Below are 13,630 nucleotides of genomic sequence, written 5' to 3'. Positions count from 1 at the left end.
ACAGTCTGTCAGCAGGCTCTCAATGGACAGCTGGTAGAAAGTCAGCAGCAGTTTTTCGATGGGATTCAGGTCTAGACTGTGGCTAGTGTTGCTCTTTTGTAGCCATCTCTTGACCACATTTGAGACATTGCCTCCCAGAGTTGCTGAGGTTCTTTAGGATAGTTTTGGTGATGATTATTAGATTCTTCTTGGACTTTACTACACTGTTGTCTTCCTACTACGCCCTCTGAGACTTTTTTTTAAAGCATGGAACTACTCGTACTGTAGCGACATAGTTTTTTTTTCCTGCTACTATAAAACAACAATTCTGGAAGGGTATGAATCATTTCACACAACTGTATATATTTTAAAAAATGATGACACACATTGTAATAACATACACAACAGCTTTCATCATAGTGGCTTTATTATTAAGAATTCATGTACGTCAATAAACCTTTGTCATGGAAGTTTTACTTACATTTTCTCACCTAAACAAACAACACAGTCTCATTTCAGTGTCATTTAATCTTCCACAAATCCCACATTAAATGCATCTTTCCACAGACTGTGTTTAGACATCCTAAAGATTCTCAATCCTGCCTTATACACCAAAAAATTATACTTGACACTGTACATTTATTAAGTGTAATAATCTAGGCACGTTCTAAAAGAAAAAGGAAAAACGAAAAAAAAACAATAATCAGGGATTATTTTCATGTGTTTCTGTCAACAGTCTCTAAAACTGAGACATACAGAGCAAAATAAAAGGTACAGTACAAAAGATATTTGAAGCATATCGTAAATAGGAAAACAACTGTTCTATCTTACAATAAAGACTATTGCCAACAAGTCCCAATCGAATCTTAATAGTGTGAATTCTTTTCGTCAATCAGCAGTAAAATATAAAGGTGGAATGTTGTGATTTTACAGCCCTGCTGATTCCCCTGTTCACCCTCCAATGTACAAATGCAACTTACTGAAAACTCACCCTCAGAGACAGTATTACATACACCGTGTGCAGCGTTCACATTCACTATTACGCGCAGTAGCGGTGTTCGGGGAGATAAGAGTCATCCTCCATCTGATGAAGGACGAAGTTGAGATGATAAAATAGGATATGTCCCGTTAATCGACATAAAATCCTAAATGATTGCACTAATTTTCATTACAAATGGCAGGAACCTTAAATTACAATTCTGATTTTTCTCTGACTGTGGTGCAGCAGCATGAGAGACCACAGAAGCAACACCGATTACATTTGTGCAGCTCCACCGAGGCGAACAGAGAATATGGGTAAAGGCGTACAGTACGTTAACTCCTCGTGCTGTACAGTTACACAAGAAATGTGCATCTACTTGGTGTGTGAAGCAGTTTGGCAGAAACAACTTTTGGGGTTTCTATTCGTATTTAAACAAACCATCCGGATGTACTCCACCCAGATCATCCCATACAGTAGAGGAACAACCCGCCTCTTGTTTGACAGCTGCTGATCTTCCAAGTTTTCAGGTGCAAATCAAGCATGACTATGCTGGCTATCGCTATCATTACTAGCACTTAACATGTGAAAACACAGGCTTTCTCTTTCTTGACACAATAAAAACAAACGTGGAGCAGGTTTTCAGATCGAGGAGCGAGATAAAAAGCTTTCTAACCAGCGGTATTAACTACAGCTCGACAAGAGGGAGGAAAAAAAAGGAGTGTCAATCCTGTTGTTTCTAAACATTTAACATACATGTGTACATCAAGGCCAATATAAGGCAATGCTCTTTTTTCCTAAAAACACCCCCAGAGTTCCACAATTTATCATGTCATCATTCAGTTAAACAGTATATAAAAATGGAAAAAAAAAATCAATTAAATATTTATGAATCTACATTTTACAGATTCCAAAAAAAAAAAGCAAAAAGCGAAGACAGATCACAAGACCAAAGCCCAGAATTTTCTCACAATGTTATTCATTTGACCTTTAATTTTTTTTTTTTTTTTTGTGCGACGAACCTGAGTTTGTTCAACTTGACAAACTGGATAAAGCTAAAAATACTTGTCTTAAACTGTCCACACAGTATTACCAGTAACAATGTAAAAGCATCAGAACTGTCTAACATCGTTGCAATGTTCTATTGTAGCATAATTTACTGTTAAATTTGAGAAAAACCTTGAGATTTCAAAAAACTGAAATGAAACTGGAAGATGTCCGAAATAAGCGCGAGAGCAGTTAAAAAAAGAAAGAGGAAGAAGAAGAAGACAAACTTTTTCCTCCCCACTTTCACATCCTTGTTATCAAATGATTTAAAGTTGTGGACAAGGAGTGCCAGGTATAAAACAGTTATTGTTAAGACAACAGAGGATCTTTAAACTGCGCAAACCTCACGTAAATCTAACAGAGAACTTTGAAGATCAATTTTAAGCTTGATAACTTTGGCTACACAGGCTTCACCTACAGGAGTCACACTCTTGCTTAAAAAGACATTGAAGTGGCCCATTCGTCTTGTGCAGCACTAGTGATTAGGTCACGTGGCATGATCGCGTTATAAATCACAGCATGCATCAAAAAGTAGGTCAAAAGACAACAGTACAAGAGTGAACTTGTGTATTGAAGTGGACTGATGCTCTACACTTGGATTTTGGTAAAAACGGATCAATGGTAAAAACGGATCAATGAAAGTTCTGCATGTGCTTTGACACTTTAAAGTAGACCTCCGCTGGTTATTGGGGGGAAAGGATTCTGTTACAATCAACAAACGTGGCAAGTATCCTAAACGTATAGTTACCCATAAATCTGCAAACTATTTTAAAGTGATGTGCGATAGAGCACGCCTCACGATAGAAAGACCCTTTTTAAGTAAAACTAAACGTAATCTCGTTGCAGCTAAGTTCCAGCCATCAGACATCCACCGGATCCCTACCAATGAGCTGTGCAGTGTCATCATCCGTGTGGTGCCTCTCCTCTCCTGCTTCATCGCTCTCTGAGTCCGTCTCCTCCTGTGGGGAGTAGTAGCCTTCGTAGCCCAGGATGGGTGAGTCGCAGTGTGCGGGGGAGGCGAGGCACTGGGCAGTGGTGGTGGTGGCTGAGTAGGCTCCTGGGCTTCCTAAGGGGGACCCCGGGTTGGAGGGCCGAAGCAGCGGGGTGCGCTCCGAGTCTGCATCGCCCTCCGTCCCCTCTTCCTCTCCACGTCCTCCGGCCTCCTCCTCGGACTCGGACTCGGAGTGCTCCGTGCTGTTCCGGGTGACGCGCTGTTTGCACACAGGACACGTCTTCTTGGTCTGTGTGAGCCACGGGTCGACGCACTTGCAGTGGTACGCTGGGAAACAGGAAGAAATTCAAGAAACTTAGGAAAGAAACCACCAAAGGACAGCGACAGTGCAACAAAGGCTTTACTGACCACAATACGTAACAATTAGAGAACAAGCTCATGTTCAAAAGCTAACACAGATCATACTGCAGAACACGTGCTTTAGGTGAGGTGTTTTAGCCACATGGCACATGGGACCCGTTTCCTCTTCAATAAACGCATGGTTGCAAGATTTAAAATTCCAATTTACTGATTTAGATAAACGTTTTCAGTTTAAACATTATTTAGATGGGCTGGGTTGACATAACAATGTTGATAACTGCATTAGCTTAATATTGTGTGTAGTTTAAACTCAAACTTCAGCATTAATTAATTTAAAACTAAATAAATGTTTCCCCTGCCCTACCCACTTACTGTACCTGCATAATTTAAGTCTGGGTCTTAGAGGACCAGTACTCTGAACAAATATAATGTGAAAGCCATTTCAAGCAATGATCTGGGGAATATTTTTATTTGTGCCATGACCAATAGTGAACTCATGCACGGAGATTAAGCTGAACCTGCTAATAAAGTTCCAGAGATATGCTGCACGACTGCATGTAGCTCATGCTGGTGGTCATATAACATTATCAGTAAAACGTGGACACCCTATCCTTCAGTGTAACAACCTAGTGGATAAGAATGATAAAGTTTCATTTTGGCTTCTTATTTGTGCCGCAAGGACGAAAAAGCTCGAGTGATTTTTTTCTTATACAAAATTCTTTTAAATGATGTGGAAATACTATTCTAACCAACTAAATTTTAATAAGTAAGCAGTGAAAAAACATGTTTATGCTAACAATCATTAAGCACATGGTAATTAAAATACTTTGGATTGTGGCGAGAAAGCTTTCCCTAACTCAGTGTAGTCTGCTGGTTGTACATAAGTTCCTCAGAAGTTGTCTTAACTCAAAAACACAATTACAGTCAACATTTCTGAGTTTAGAGAGCGCCGTACCTTTTCATATCTATTACCAGGTACATTCACATCAACCATTTTAAAATGACCTGTATACCATTTTCCTGATGTACCATAACATTTGGCTTCACAAAATGAGGATTACCATCATATCATATGAAATATTTACCATGTGAACAAGGTAAAACACGCAGCTTGTCTCCTTCCTCATACTCATCCAGGCAGATTGCACACACGTCGTAATCATCTCCTGCAAAACAGAAGATAACATATCAACTTAAATCCTTCAAAATTGTGAATAAAATATTTAAAAGTCCAATATGAATAACACTAGGTCTTCAACTAAGTACTCTTGACTGAACTGATGAGCAACATTTCAACATAAGAACCTATCTTAGAAGTTAAAAGCTTCACATAAAAACAATACAGTCTTCAAAATCACTTGCTAGGAAGTCAAAATAGTTGACAATTGATTTCATTTTTGGTAGCCAATCCATTAATCAGCTCTAGTTCTCAATACTTTTAAAATCATAGGAGCACTGCAACAGTCTCATTACCTTTACTAAACCTGTGTGTCGGAATCCGCTTCAGTTGTTCTTTGGACAAACGATTTTTCCTCAGCCTTTTTCTGTACTGCACACATCGAATAATCTGAACAATGCAAAAAAAAAAAAAGGAAATATTACTGATGCCAAGAGACTTACAGTGCTATTCAACATGTGACAATGGGTTTGTTGTTTGTGCTTTTGTAGGACTCCACCATTCATGTGAAAACGTTGGTTTAGAAAACAGACTTTCAGGTCTTTAATAAAAACACGTGCCTCGGGAATACAGGCAGCACCTCAAGAGGAAAATGACGTTACCGCTTTACAATGCAAAAAAGAAAAGCTTGCCTCTGCCATCCATTAGTCAAATACAATATACGGAAACAATTGCGTAATTGCTCTTTTAACTTTAACAACTGTAAACTCAGATTCCCAAAAGGTGTATTAAAGAATGTCATAAAGACTGAACAAACACAGAGGCGATATTGCATCATGGATACTTACCAAAACAACACACATCACAAGAATAATCATGCCGACTACCCCAGTGAAGGGAATAAGGTAGTATGACAGCGGAAATGCAAATTCTGGCTTGAGGATCACATAGGCCCTGTAGGCCAAGAAAAGAGAAAACAATGAGTTATATGTCCATCATATGTTAGACTGTACAGATCTAATGCTGACTGTTTAAGGTTGGTTTCGTCTGTTGCTTAGTTTTAGCAACTACTACCTATAATTACAATTGTAGTTTTTCCTTACCCTTGCTCTGGAATAATGAAATTCTTCAGAATTTGAGAAGCATAGTAGCTGGTGAATACAGAGGGAATCTCGATCTGCTCTGCAATGGTGTCTGGAATAGAAAAACATACAATTCAATAAGATTTTAACTGTAAAGCCTTTAGTAAGATGGTGTGAATGCTTGAATGAAAGTCTGAATGTGCATGTATTTGATAAATATTTACCGTTGCTGTAGTTCATATTGAGCAGAGTCTCTGAATACATGTTGTGAACGATTGCAGCGCTGTATCCAGCCTGCTGTGCGTGTAGAACCTGAAACCAGTTCCTCACATTAGACCAGGTTTCTTCATAGACACCACAAATTGTTCCATGTCAAACTCTACTGACCTTTATATCAAAATTGCAATCATAGCGTCTGATGAGAACGACAAATTTGGTGGTGTTGGCGTCGAAAGATGGTGGCAGTGGAGGAGGAGGGTCTATTGGTGTACACGCATTAAGTGGACGGGACAGCACCATAACTCCCTTTTATACAGAGAGAGAGAAAAAACGTCATTATAACAGATTATGACTTCTGATTTTCTGTATGAACTCTTTCGCCAATAATCTGCTCTCACCATTAATCCATCTTTAGGAAGTGGAGATCCAAACAAGGCAGGTAGGTCCTCAAACAACATGGAGGTCATATTGCTGTAATGCTGTTAAAACAATATATACACAATGAAAGAACTGGAATAGGCTTCAGGAGACTCTGAAGAATTTTACTAATAGATAGCATTTTAACTCATAAACACTGCTAAGCTCTAAGATTACTTACAGCATATATATAGGCATGTGTAGGTGAGGGAACCAGGACGCTGCAGAAAACCAGCATTAGGACACTCAGCCGAGTTCCCACACAGCGCACACCAAGGTGTACCATCCTTGGTTGCTTACAGTTGCGCTAACATAAAAAAAAAAACAGATCAGGAGAGAGTAATTCGTTACAATTAGAAAACAAATGCTGCACGTTTCAGGTATCAGGCTTAAGTTGTTAGAGTTGGACTACAACCTTGCATTAACATGCTAATGCAAACAGATCGTTCAGGCGGTGCGACTGTGTAAATATGCACATCGATATGCAAACGAGGAACTGTGAAGTCAACAAAAACTATACTGTCTTGTAGTAGCAAAAGTAAAGCCGAAGCCAAGCACATTTGGAGGTCAGTGCAGTTCTGGTACTTTGTATCAATATAAATTACTTCTCAAGGCCTCCTTTTTTTTAAACAAACAGAAGAACCTTTTTCCATAAAACACTAAGTGCATTATATTGACTTTTAACTGCAGCCTTGCACAAATTCTCTGTTAAATTTTATTAACTCTCTGCAAGGCAACTCCCCTAAAGTAGTGACTTACATGTCTAAAATATCACATAAGGAACAATGACGTCTTACAGAAAAGTGGCCACATACTGGATACAGCATGTCTCCTTTTGTTCTCCTGTATTTGTATAAAAGAGGAGCTAACAAAAACCTCTATTTTCATACCAATGCATCCCAGATGAGTAATTTAACAACTCCATTTAAAAGTTCTATTCCAATCCCCGACTACGACTTTGTTGGTTCTTTTTCAATCACTGACAAAAACAGTTGTGTAAAAGCAATAACTCCTCAAAGAAACAATTCTCGCATGCATGAGGGTTTCGTGTGGACATTATCTAGAGATTGCTCACATACATACAAACGACAAATTAAAGGAAAACCAGCATTAAGGGTCTTAGTATGTTGCTGGGTCACTGTGTGCTGCAATACAGCTTGGTATTGATTCTCTAGGTCTATGGTACTTTACTGGAGAAATAAAAAGAAACATGTTGGTTCAAAATCTTTCACTGGTGGTTAACTGGGTTAAGATCTGTGAAGGCCATAAAATTTATCAACATATTCAGTAACCACTTGTACCCTTTGGATGGAGGCACTGTTATCCTGAGAGGGACCACTCCCATGGGACAGAAATGATTTATCATAGGACAAAGGTGATCACTCAAATCCACTTTGTATTGATTTGCAGTGACCGTTCCCTCTGAAGGGACAAGTACACCAAACCATGGCAGCAGAATGCCCCAAACACGATAACAATAGAGCCACCCGATCCTTACATATTATAGAGAAGGGCCTTAGTAAAACACTTCAGGGTAAATGTTTTTCCTTTAATTTGTGCCCCATCTGTAGCGGGATGCACAAAAACTGAATTTAAAGTATATATATGTTGGATTTTGAAAATAATAAAACCTGATCAACCCACACTTTACATTCGGAAGCCCTTTTGTGGCTGCATTCCTTGAATGCATGTTACAGTAACCTAATTATTTACAGAGAAGCAGATTTAACAACCACTGCATCATAAAGATAAGGCTATACAACGCAGTTCTCACGTGTGTGCGTGTGCGAGTTGGCAAGAAGTTAACACAATAACTAGGGCATGTTTACGTGCTTCAAGGACTTTGTGTAGTACTTTATGACTCTAATTAGTCATTAACTCTGTCTCATGTGTGACAAACAAAACCATCCTGTCCGAAAGTTTAATCGACGTAGCACATTTTGATGTTGAAGCCTCCTACAGACCGCCAGAAAAGAAACAATCTGCTATTGTTGAGTTGCTTCTGTCGCAATGCTAAACTTGTTAACAATGAAGCTAATGTTTCCTAATCACGTCTCCACAAACAACTTTATTTAGCTGCTCCAGCTCCTAACATGCCACTAATTAGTAAAGTTAAAATACTCTGACCCAACGAAATGCGATTAGTATTCAGTTATGAGTTCACTTTGTGTTAAATTGTGCAAAAATCCCATCAAGTAAAGCAATCAGAAGTCCTCGAGGTGATGTTATTGTGTGGAGCTACATACCTCCGTATCCTGCTAGTATCTGCCGTCACGGTTGTAATCTTGATTGTTGTCTCGTTGTTTTCCTCACATGTGCCGTGTAAAGACGATAGTTTCCTAACGAATGTATAAATTTCTAGCTATTTTCCCTGACAATTGTATAATTACACAAAGAACGACATAGACGGGGAGGATTAACTTAACGTTAGCCGACGTTTGGCTAATATTAGCAGATGTTAGATAACAACGACGTTGTCTACGTGACAGATTATTGTATGTCGTTTTCGGACACTGTGTACATCTTTTTGTACACAGTGTACAAAATCTTCACCGCTAATATGTCCGACGTGAAGGAAACACGACAACCTATATGCTAAGTTTCCCCGAGTAGCGTTAGCTTGCTGCTGCTAGGTTTGTTTGTTATTGCTTCTTGCTCCCCGCTTCCTCGTCGTGTTGGACCAGCAGACTGACTCATCGGCGCTCCGACCCACAGCGCCGCCAGCGGCCACAGGGACAAACTGCAGGCCTCGTGTTGTACACAGAAAACCATGCGAACTTTTTTCAGCTTTCTATGATCCTAGACGACCACCTGTAGTTTCAATGAATGTGAAATGACTAATGAAAGCCTCATTGAGCTAAATGAAAGGTTTCAGTGGAAATCTTAACTCTCGGTTACAGCCAGTCTAAGGAAGTCGAAGAAAAGTTTACACCCCAATCATTATTAACTAATAATAATAATAATAATAATAACAATAATAAGCAAGAGTGCTGATAAGTTCAAGAGGGAAGTACCAGTGGCAGAGTTTGAGAACAGTGAAGATAAATCAGCCTCAGAAAATGCTAAAGCCCTAAAACACTTGATCAAATCCAAGATGAAATCAATGAAAGAAGAAATGTGGAAAAATAAAGCATTGCACGGCCAGTATCCAAAGATCCTGGAGAAGCCTCATGTAGATACAATTACCATCAACAAACGGTTATCAAGTAATCTGAAAGGAGAAACCGAGAGGCTACTAGCAGCAGCTCAAGACCAGGCAGTATACACCAGAAACTACCAAAAAGTAATATGTGGCCAGCAAGTGGAGAGCAAATACAGAATGTGTTCACAGCATGAAGAGACAGTGAGCCATATTCTATCTGGTTGTGAGGTATTAGCCAAAAAAGATTACATCTCCAGGTACAATAAAGCTGCAGTGTATCTCCACTGGAACATCTGTAAGGATCATAACATTGAGGTTGTGGTGCGAGCATGAGCCCTAGACTGTGATTCACAATCAAGACAACAACATCACCATCATGTGGGACATGCCAGTCAATACTGACAGAACTACAGCAGCGAACAGACCAGACATCATCATTAAAGATTCAAAGAATTCTACCTGCGAACTGATTGATATAACTATTTCATCAGACAGAAACATTGCACTAAAAGAAATAGAAAATAAGTGCAAGAACAAAGATCCAGAAAAAAAAGCATCAAGCAGCTTTTCTATTGATGTCAGATTATGGTGACATTTTAACTGTTAAGCCCTTGGACACGGTGTTATCACTCTGCATTCATTGCTTGTGATAGTTAAAACACTCATCCCTGTGATCTGTATGTTAAGACTGAGTCAACCTCACTCTCTGTAGGGCAGGAAAGATGTTTAGTTTTATTAATTTATAACACTTATAATACAAATTAACCCAACTAACCTAAATATTAAGGTTGAAAACCCGCGATTTTACCACTTATGTATGCTAATTTAGTGGACTAACCTAAATATTGAAGTTAAAACCCCACTATATTATATAAATTTACCTGACCTCACCTGAAGTTACAGACAGACACAAACCAGTTTCACTGCATTCAAACAATCAGATTGCAGTCAGTCGGGTCTTTATCTACAGACCAGCATCTACAGGTCATGAGCGAATTTTCTGTAGCTCAGCCTTGTGACCTGCAAGATATTATCTTCCTACAGAAAATCATGTGGGTATGAGGAAATGAACTTTAAATATACTGTAACAGAGCAGCCACAGTTAATGATGCACCATCATACCGTTGACGTTCAGGTCGAAGGAGTGGGTTTGAATCACACTTCTGACAGCAAATGTTGTCTGAAAAGCACCTGTTCAGTCTTGGGACTGGTTATTTGACATCAGATCTGAGTTGAACCAGCTGGTAAAGCACAGACACAGATCTTATGTCTGGCATGCTGTCAACGTTAACACAGTCCTGTACAAAAGAAATCCACTTGAGGGCAGAAGTGATCAGTGAACGACTGAAACATCTATTTACTGTGATGCCTTTACACGTTAATTTTAAACCTTAACATTTCTAATATTCACTGTACCTGAAACATTGATTGACATTTTAAACATCTGCAGCACTAATAACATTAAACAACATTTCATAGCCAGGATGAACTAAAGCCAACAGCTCGCAGTGAAAATTGAAGTGGCATCGGATAGCCAATAAAAACATCATTTATTTTGCCACATAAAGTAAGTACTATAGCTGCTTTTCCAATTTTTACACAGATCACTGTCTCCTTCAACAAATTTAGCCAGATGTGAGTGTTTCTTAGAGATTATGTATGAGCTTTATATCAACATATATATATATATTTTGCCATTACAAATCATCTTTTTAGGACTTGCAGTGAGGGACCAGTTTGTGTAAGTGTTTGTATATCACCAATGCAGGCTCAGATGAGTCATTTATTTATTAGATTTGCTTATTGAAAAGATAAACTATCCTAGACTCATATACTGTCAGTTCTCGTCAGTCATCAGACATTAAAATACTGTAGCACTTTACCTTATGATAACACCTTGAGGTTTTGCTAGCATTTTTTACATTCTTTATATTCCTCTGCATGTGTCTGTGGATCTCTCGCTCCTTTTCTTTGTGGCGATGCTGCCCGGTGTCTGTATGTGAAGGGTTGCAGGTGAGCACGACTGACTGAGTGAATCATTATGAGTGTGTGTGTTCAGGTTGCTTCAGGGAGCCCACTGGTTCCTGCCTTCAAAAATGCATCTTAAAGGCCAGCGCTGCACAATCTCTTGCTCTCTCGCTGTTTTTTTTTTTTTTCCATTTCTAGACAGGCTGCCAGTCAATCTGATTCTGCGTGTTGACTATTTTAAAGATATTTAATGTAATAGTGCAGGTTCAGTAGAGGTGGGTGACATTTTGTTTCACACCCTTTTGTTCTGTCTTGTTAGGTTAAGAGTTTAGCTGCTTGTCTTTTTGTTCCTTCTGTTTGAGTTTAGATTGCTCAATTTAAGTTCCCTTTTCTTCTTTTTTTTCACTTGCTCAGCATTTTGGTTCTTAGAGGACTCATAAGATTTCATATTGTGTCAGAATTTCTCCTTGTGCCACTACCCATGCTATTTTTTTTCTAAAAATCAAGAGCAGTTATGCTTTTATATTGATGGCTGAGCTGTGATTGACCGAACCAGAGGAAATTTATGTTGACAGCTGAGGCAGTCTGCCTGAGCTGTTTCATACAGTGTCTGGACCTTTGGTGTTCCTCTCATCTTTCTGGGCAGGTTAGTCCAAAAAGCACTGTAGCGTATATGAAATAGGCCTTTAATCTAGTGTCAGCTCTGGTGTGTCATGTACAGCATGTCATTTTATGTCCTCTTCTCTCATCAGTTGTCAATCTAGAAATGAAACAAGTGAGCAAGCTGCAGATCACAGCCCTGCACCAAAGGCGACGCTGTTTTCTCTGACATTCAGGTTCTGTGGAGGAAAGATGATAAAGGGCTGTCTGTGGACTAATTTACAGTCAGAGGCAAAAGAGATTTATTACATGTTCTGCCGCTCAGGATGATCGGTAACTGATGTTTGCTGGCCATCATTTTCACATCAGATAAAATGAAAAAGCATTAAAAGGCCTACGCATCTTTTTTAAATGTAACTTTTTTGGGCATAGTTTATTCCAGAATTAGCTGACAGGCAAGAGACATTATTAAAGATTTACTAGATAGACAAACAAGCAAAAAATTCCCAATGTGAATACGTTTCTGGCTGGCAGGCCCACCAGCTCTCTATTATGGGTCTGGATTGTCCTGTGAGCCATGAGTTGACTGTCACTGCCTCAGTGCTTCAGTAGTTAAGCTAATAACAATCTAAATAAATAGTTTTTTCTTTGTTTTCATGTTTGTCGTCTAATAATCAATAATAAAGATTTTAAACATAGAATTCTGTGTTTGCTTCATGCGTAAGGGGTTCCATGGTGTAATGGTCAGCACTCTGGACTTTGACTCCAGCAATCTGAGTTCAAATCTCAGTGGAACCTGATTCACAACCACGTGGGAAGAAAACTCTCCAAATTTATAGATTGCCGCACATTCACTGTGTGTTGCATAACCCTTTGACACACAGTGGGGGGGCAGTATCAAAATATCAGATTATTTAAAATGTCATTATTTTGTGAATTCAGCACCGGGACGGCTTTGTTTTTTGTTTTTTTTTTCTTCCAAAACTGGCTCAGTTGAAATCCTAAACGCAGCATAGGACTGAGAATTGTTGGGAGAATCAGTGCTGACTTTAAAATTCACTGCTTTTTACCTTCCTGCACCATGAATGTTGATGCTGAGGTCGTAGTTTTGTTCTCCATCCTCTGTTTGTAGACACTACTCTCCTTAAAATCAGTTTCTATGTGGAGACATTACAAGTAAATGAATAAATGGAAAACAAAATGCTACCATCTCACACTGGGTTACTGATGTAATTGATAGGCAAAACTAAAGATTCTTTCAGACCAGCAAAGTGCAAATGATCTGCGCAGTTACCTACCTTAGTATTTTGCATCCAATTCAGATGTTCATTTGTGTTTTTATACTATTATTATGTCAAAATCTACATGTAGACTTTGTATGACTAGTTTTCCTTTTCTTTTTAAGATTTACTTTTGCTTCTAAGTGTCCAATATGGTTATGAATCACTCAATGAATAGCTTCAAGATTGTCTTTCAAAGCTTTGGCCACTCTTTTGATGTCAGTGAATGCATCATGCCAAGTATGTGTAGTGTCTCATTATGCTACTATAAAGACTGTCACTCAGGTTGACAACAGATCACGACATCGTCAACAATTTAATTATCATGAGTTCTGATTCTGATTCTGTCTCCGATGTTGGCAGCTTGATGTCTGGCTTTGTGGTTCCATGGTGTAATGGTCAGCACTCTGGACTTTGAATCCAGTGATCCGAGTTCAAATCTCGGTGGAACCTGGAGACTTCACTGGACTGTTTGTGGTCTTCCTTGT

The 13,630-nt window shown here is 39.0% G+C and overlaps 1 protein-coding gene and 2 non-coding genes across 3 annotated transcripts; 2 read left to right on the top strand and 1 right to left on the bottom strand.

The window, feature by feature from the left end:
* Positions 1 to 388: 388 nt before the first annotated feature.
* LOC103373430 (E3 ubiquitin-protein ligase RNF167-like) lies at positions 389 to 8,815 on the bottom strand. Its single transcript, XM_008303317.1, has 10 exons — positions 8,399 to 8,815; positions 6,334 to 6,459; positions 6,134 to 6,214; positions 5,904 to 6,041; positions 5,741 to 5,828; positions 5,538 to 5,628; positions 5,283 to 5,388; positions 4,791 to 4,884; positions 4,403 to 4,483; positions 389 to 3,284 (listed from the first exon to the last, which is right to left on the bottom strand). The coding sequence occupies exons 2-10, from the start codon at positions 6,436 to 6,438 to the stop codon at positions 2,866 to 2,868; spliced, it is 1,203 nt and encodes a 400-aa protein (XP_008301539.1). The 5' UTR covers positions 6,439 to 6,459; positions 8,399 to 8,815; the 3' UTR covers positions 389 to 2,865.
* Positions 8,816 to 12,588: 3,773 nt separating this feature from the next.
* Positions 12,589 to 12,660, top strand: trnaq-uug (transfer RNA glutamine (anticodon UUG)). Its single transcript has one exon. It is a non-coding gene; the product is annotated as a tRNA-Gln (tRNA).
* An 863-nt stretch (positions 12,661 to 13,523) lies between these two features.
* trnaq-uug (transfer RNA glutamine (anticodon UUG)) lies at positions 13,524 to 13,595 on the top strand. The gene has a single exon. It is a non-coding gene; the product is annotated as a tRNA-Gln (tRNA).
* The last annotated feature ends 35 nt before the right edge of the window (positions 13,596 to 13,630 follow it).

The sequence above is a fragment of the Stegastes partitus genome, unplaced genomic scaffold (assembly GCF_000690725.1).
Source record: "Stegastes partitus isolate 25-593 unplaced genomic scaffold, Stegastes_partitus-1.0.2 Scaffold1979, whole genome shotgun sequence".
Classification (NCBI taxonomy): domain Eukaryota; kingdom Metazoa; phylum Chordata; class Actinopteri; family Pomacentridae; genus Stegastes; species Stegastes partitus.
Note: the sequence above shows the minus strand (reverse complement) of the source record. Positions and strands in the feature narration are given on the sequence as shown.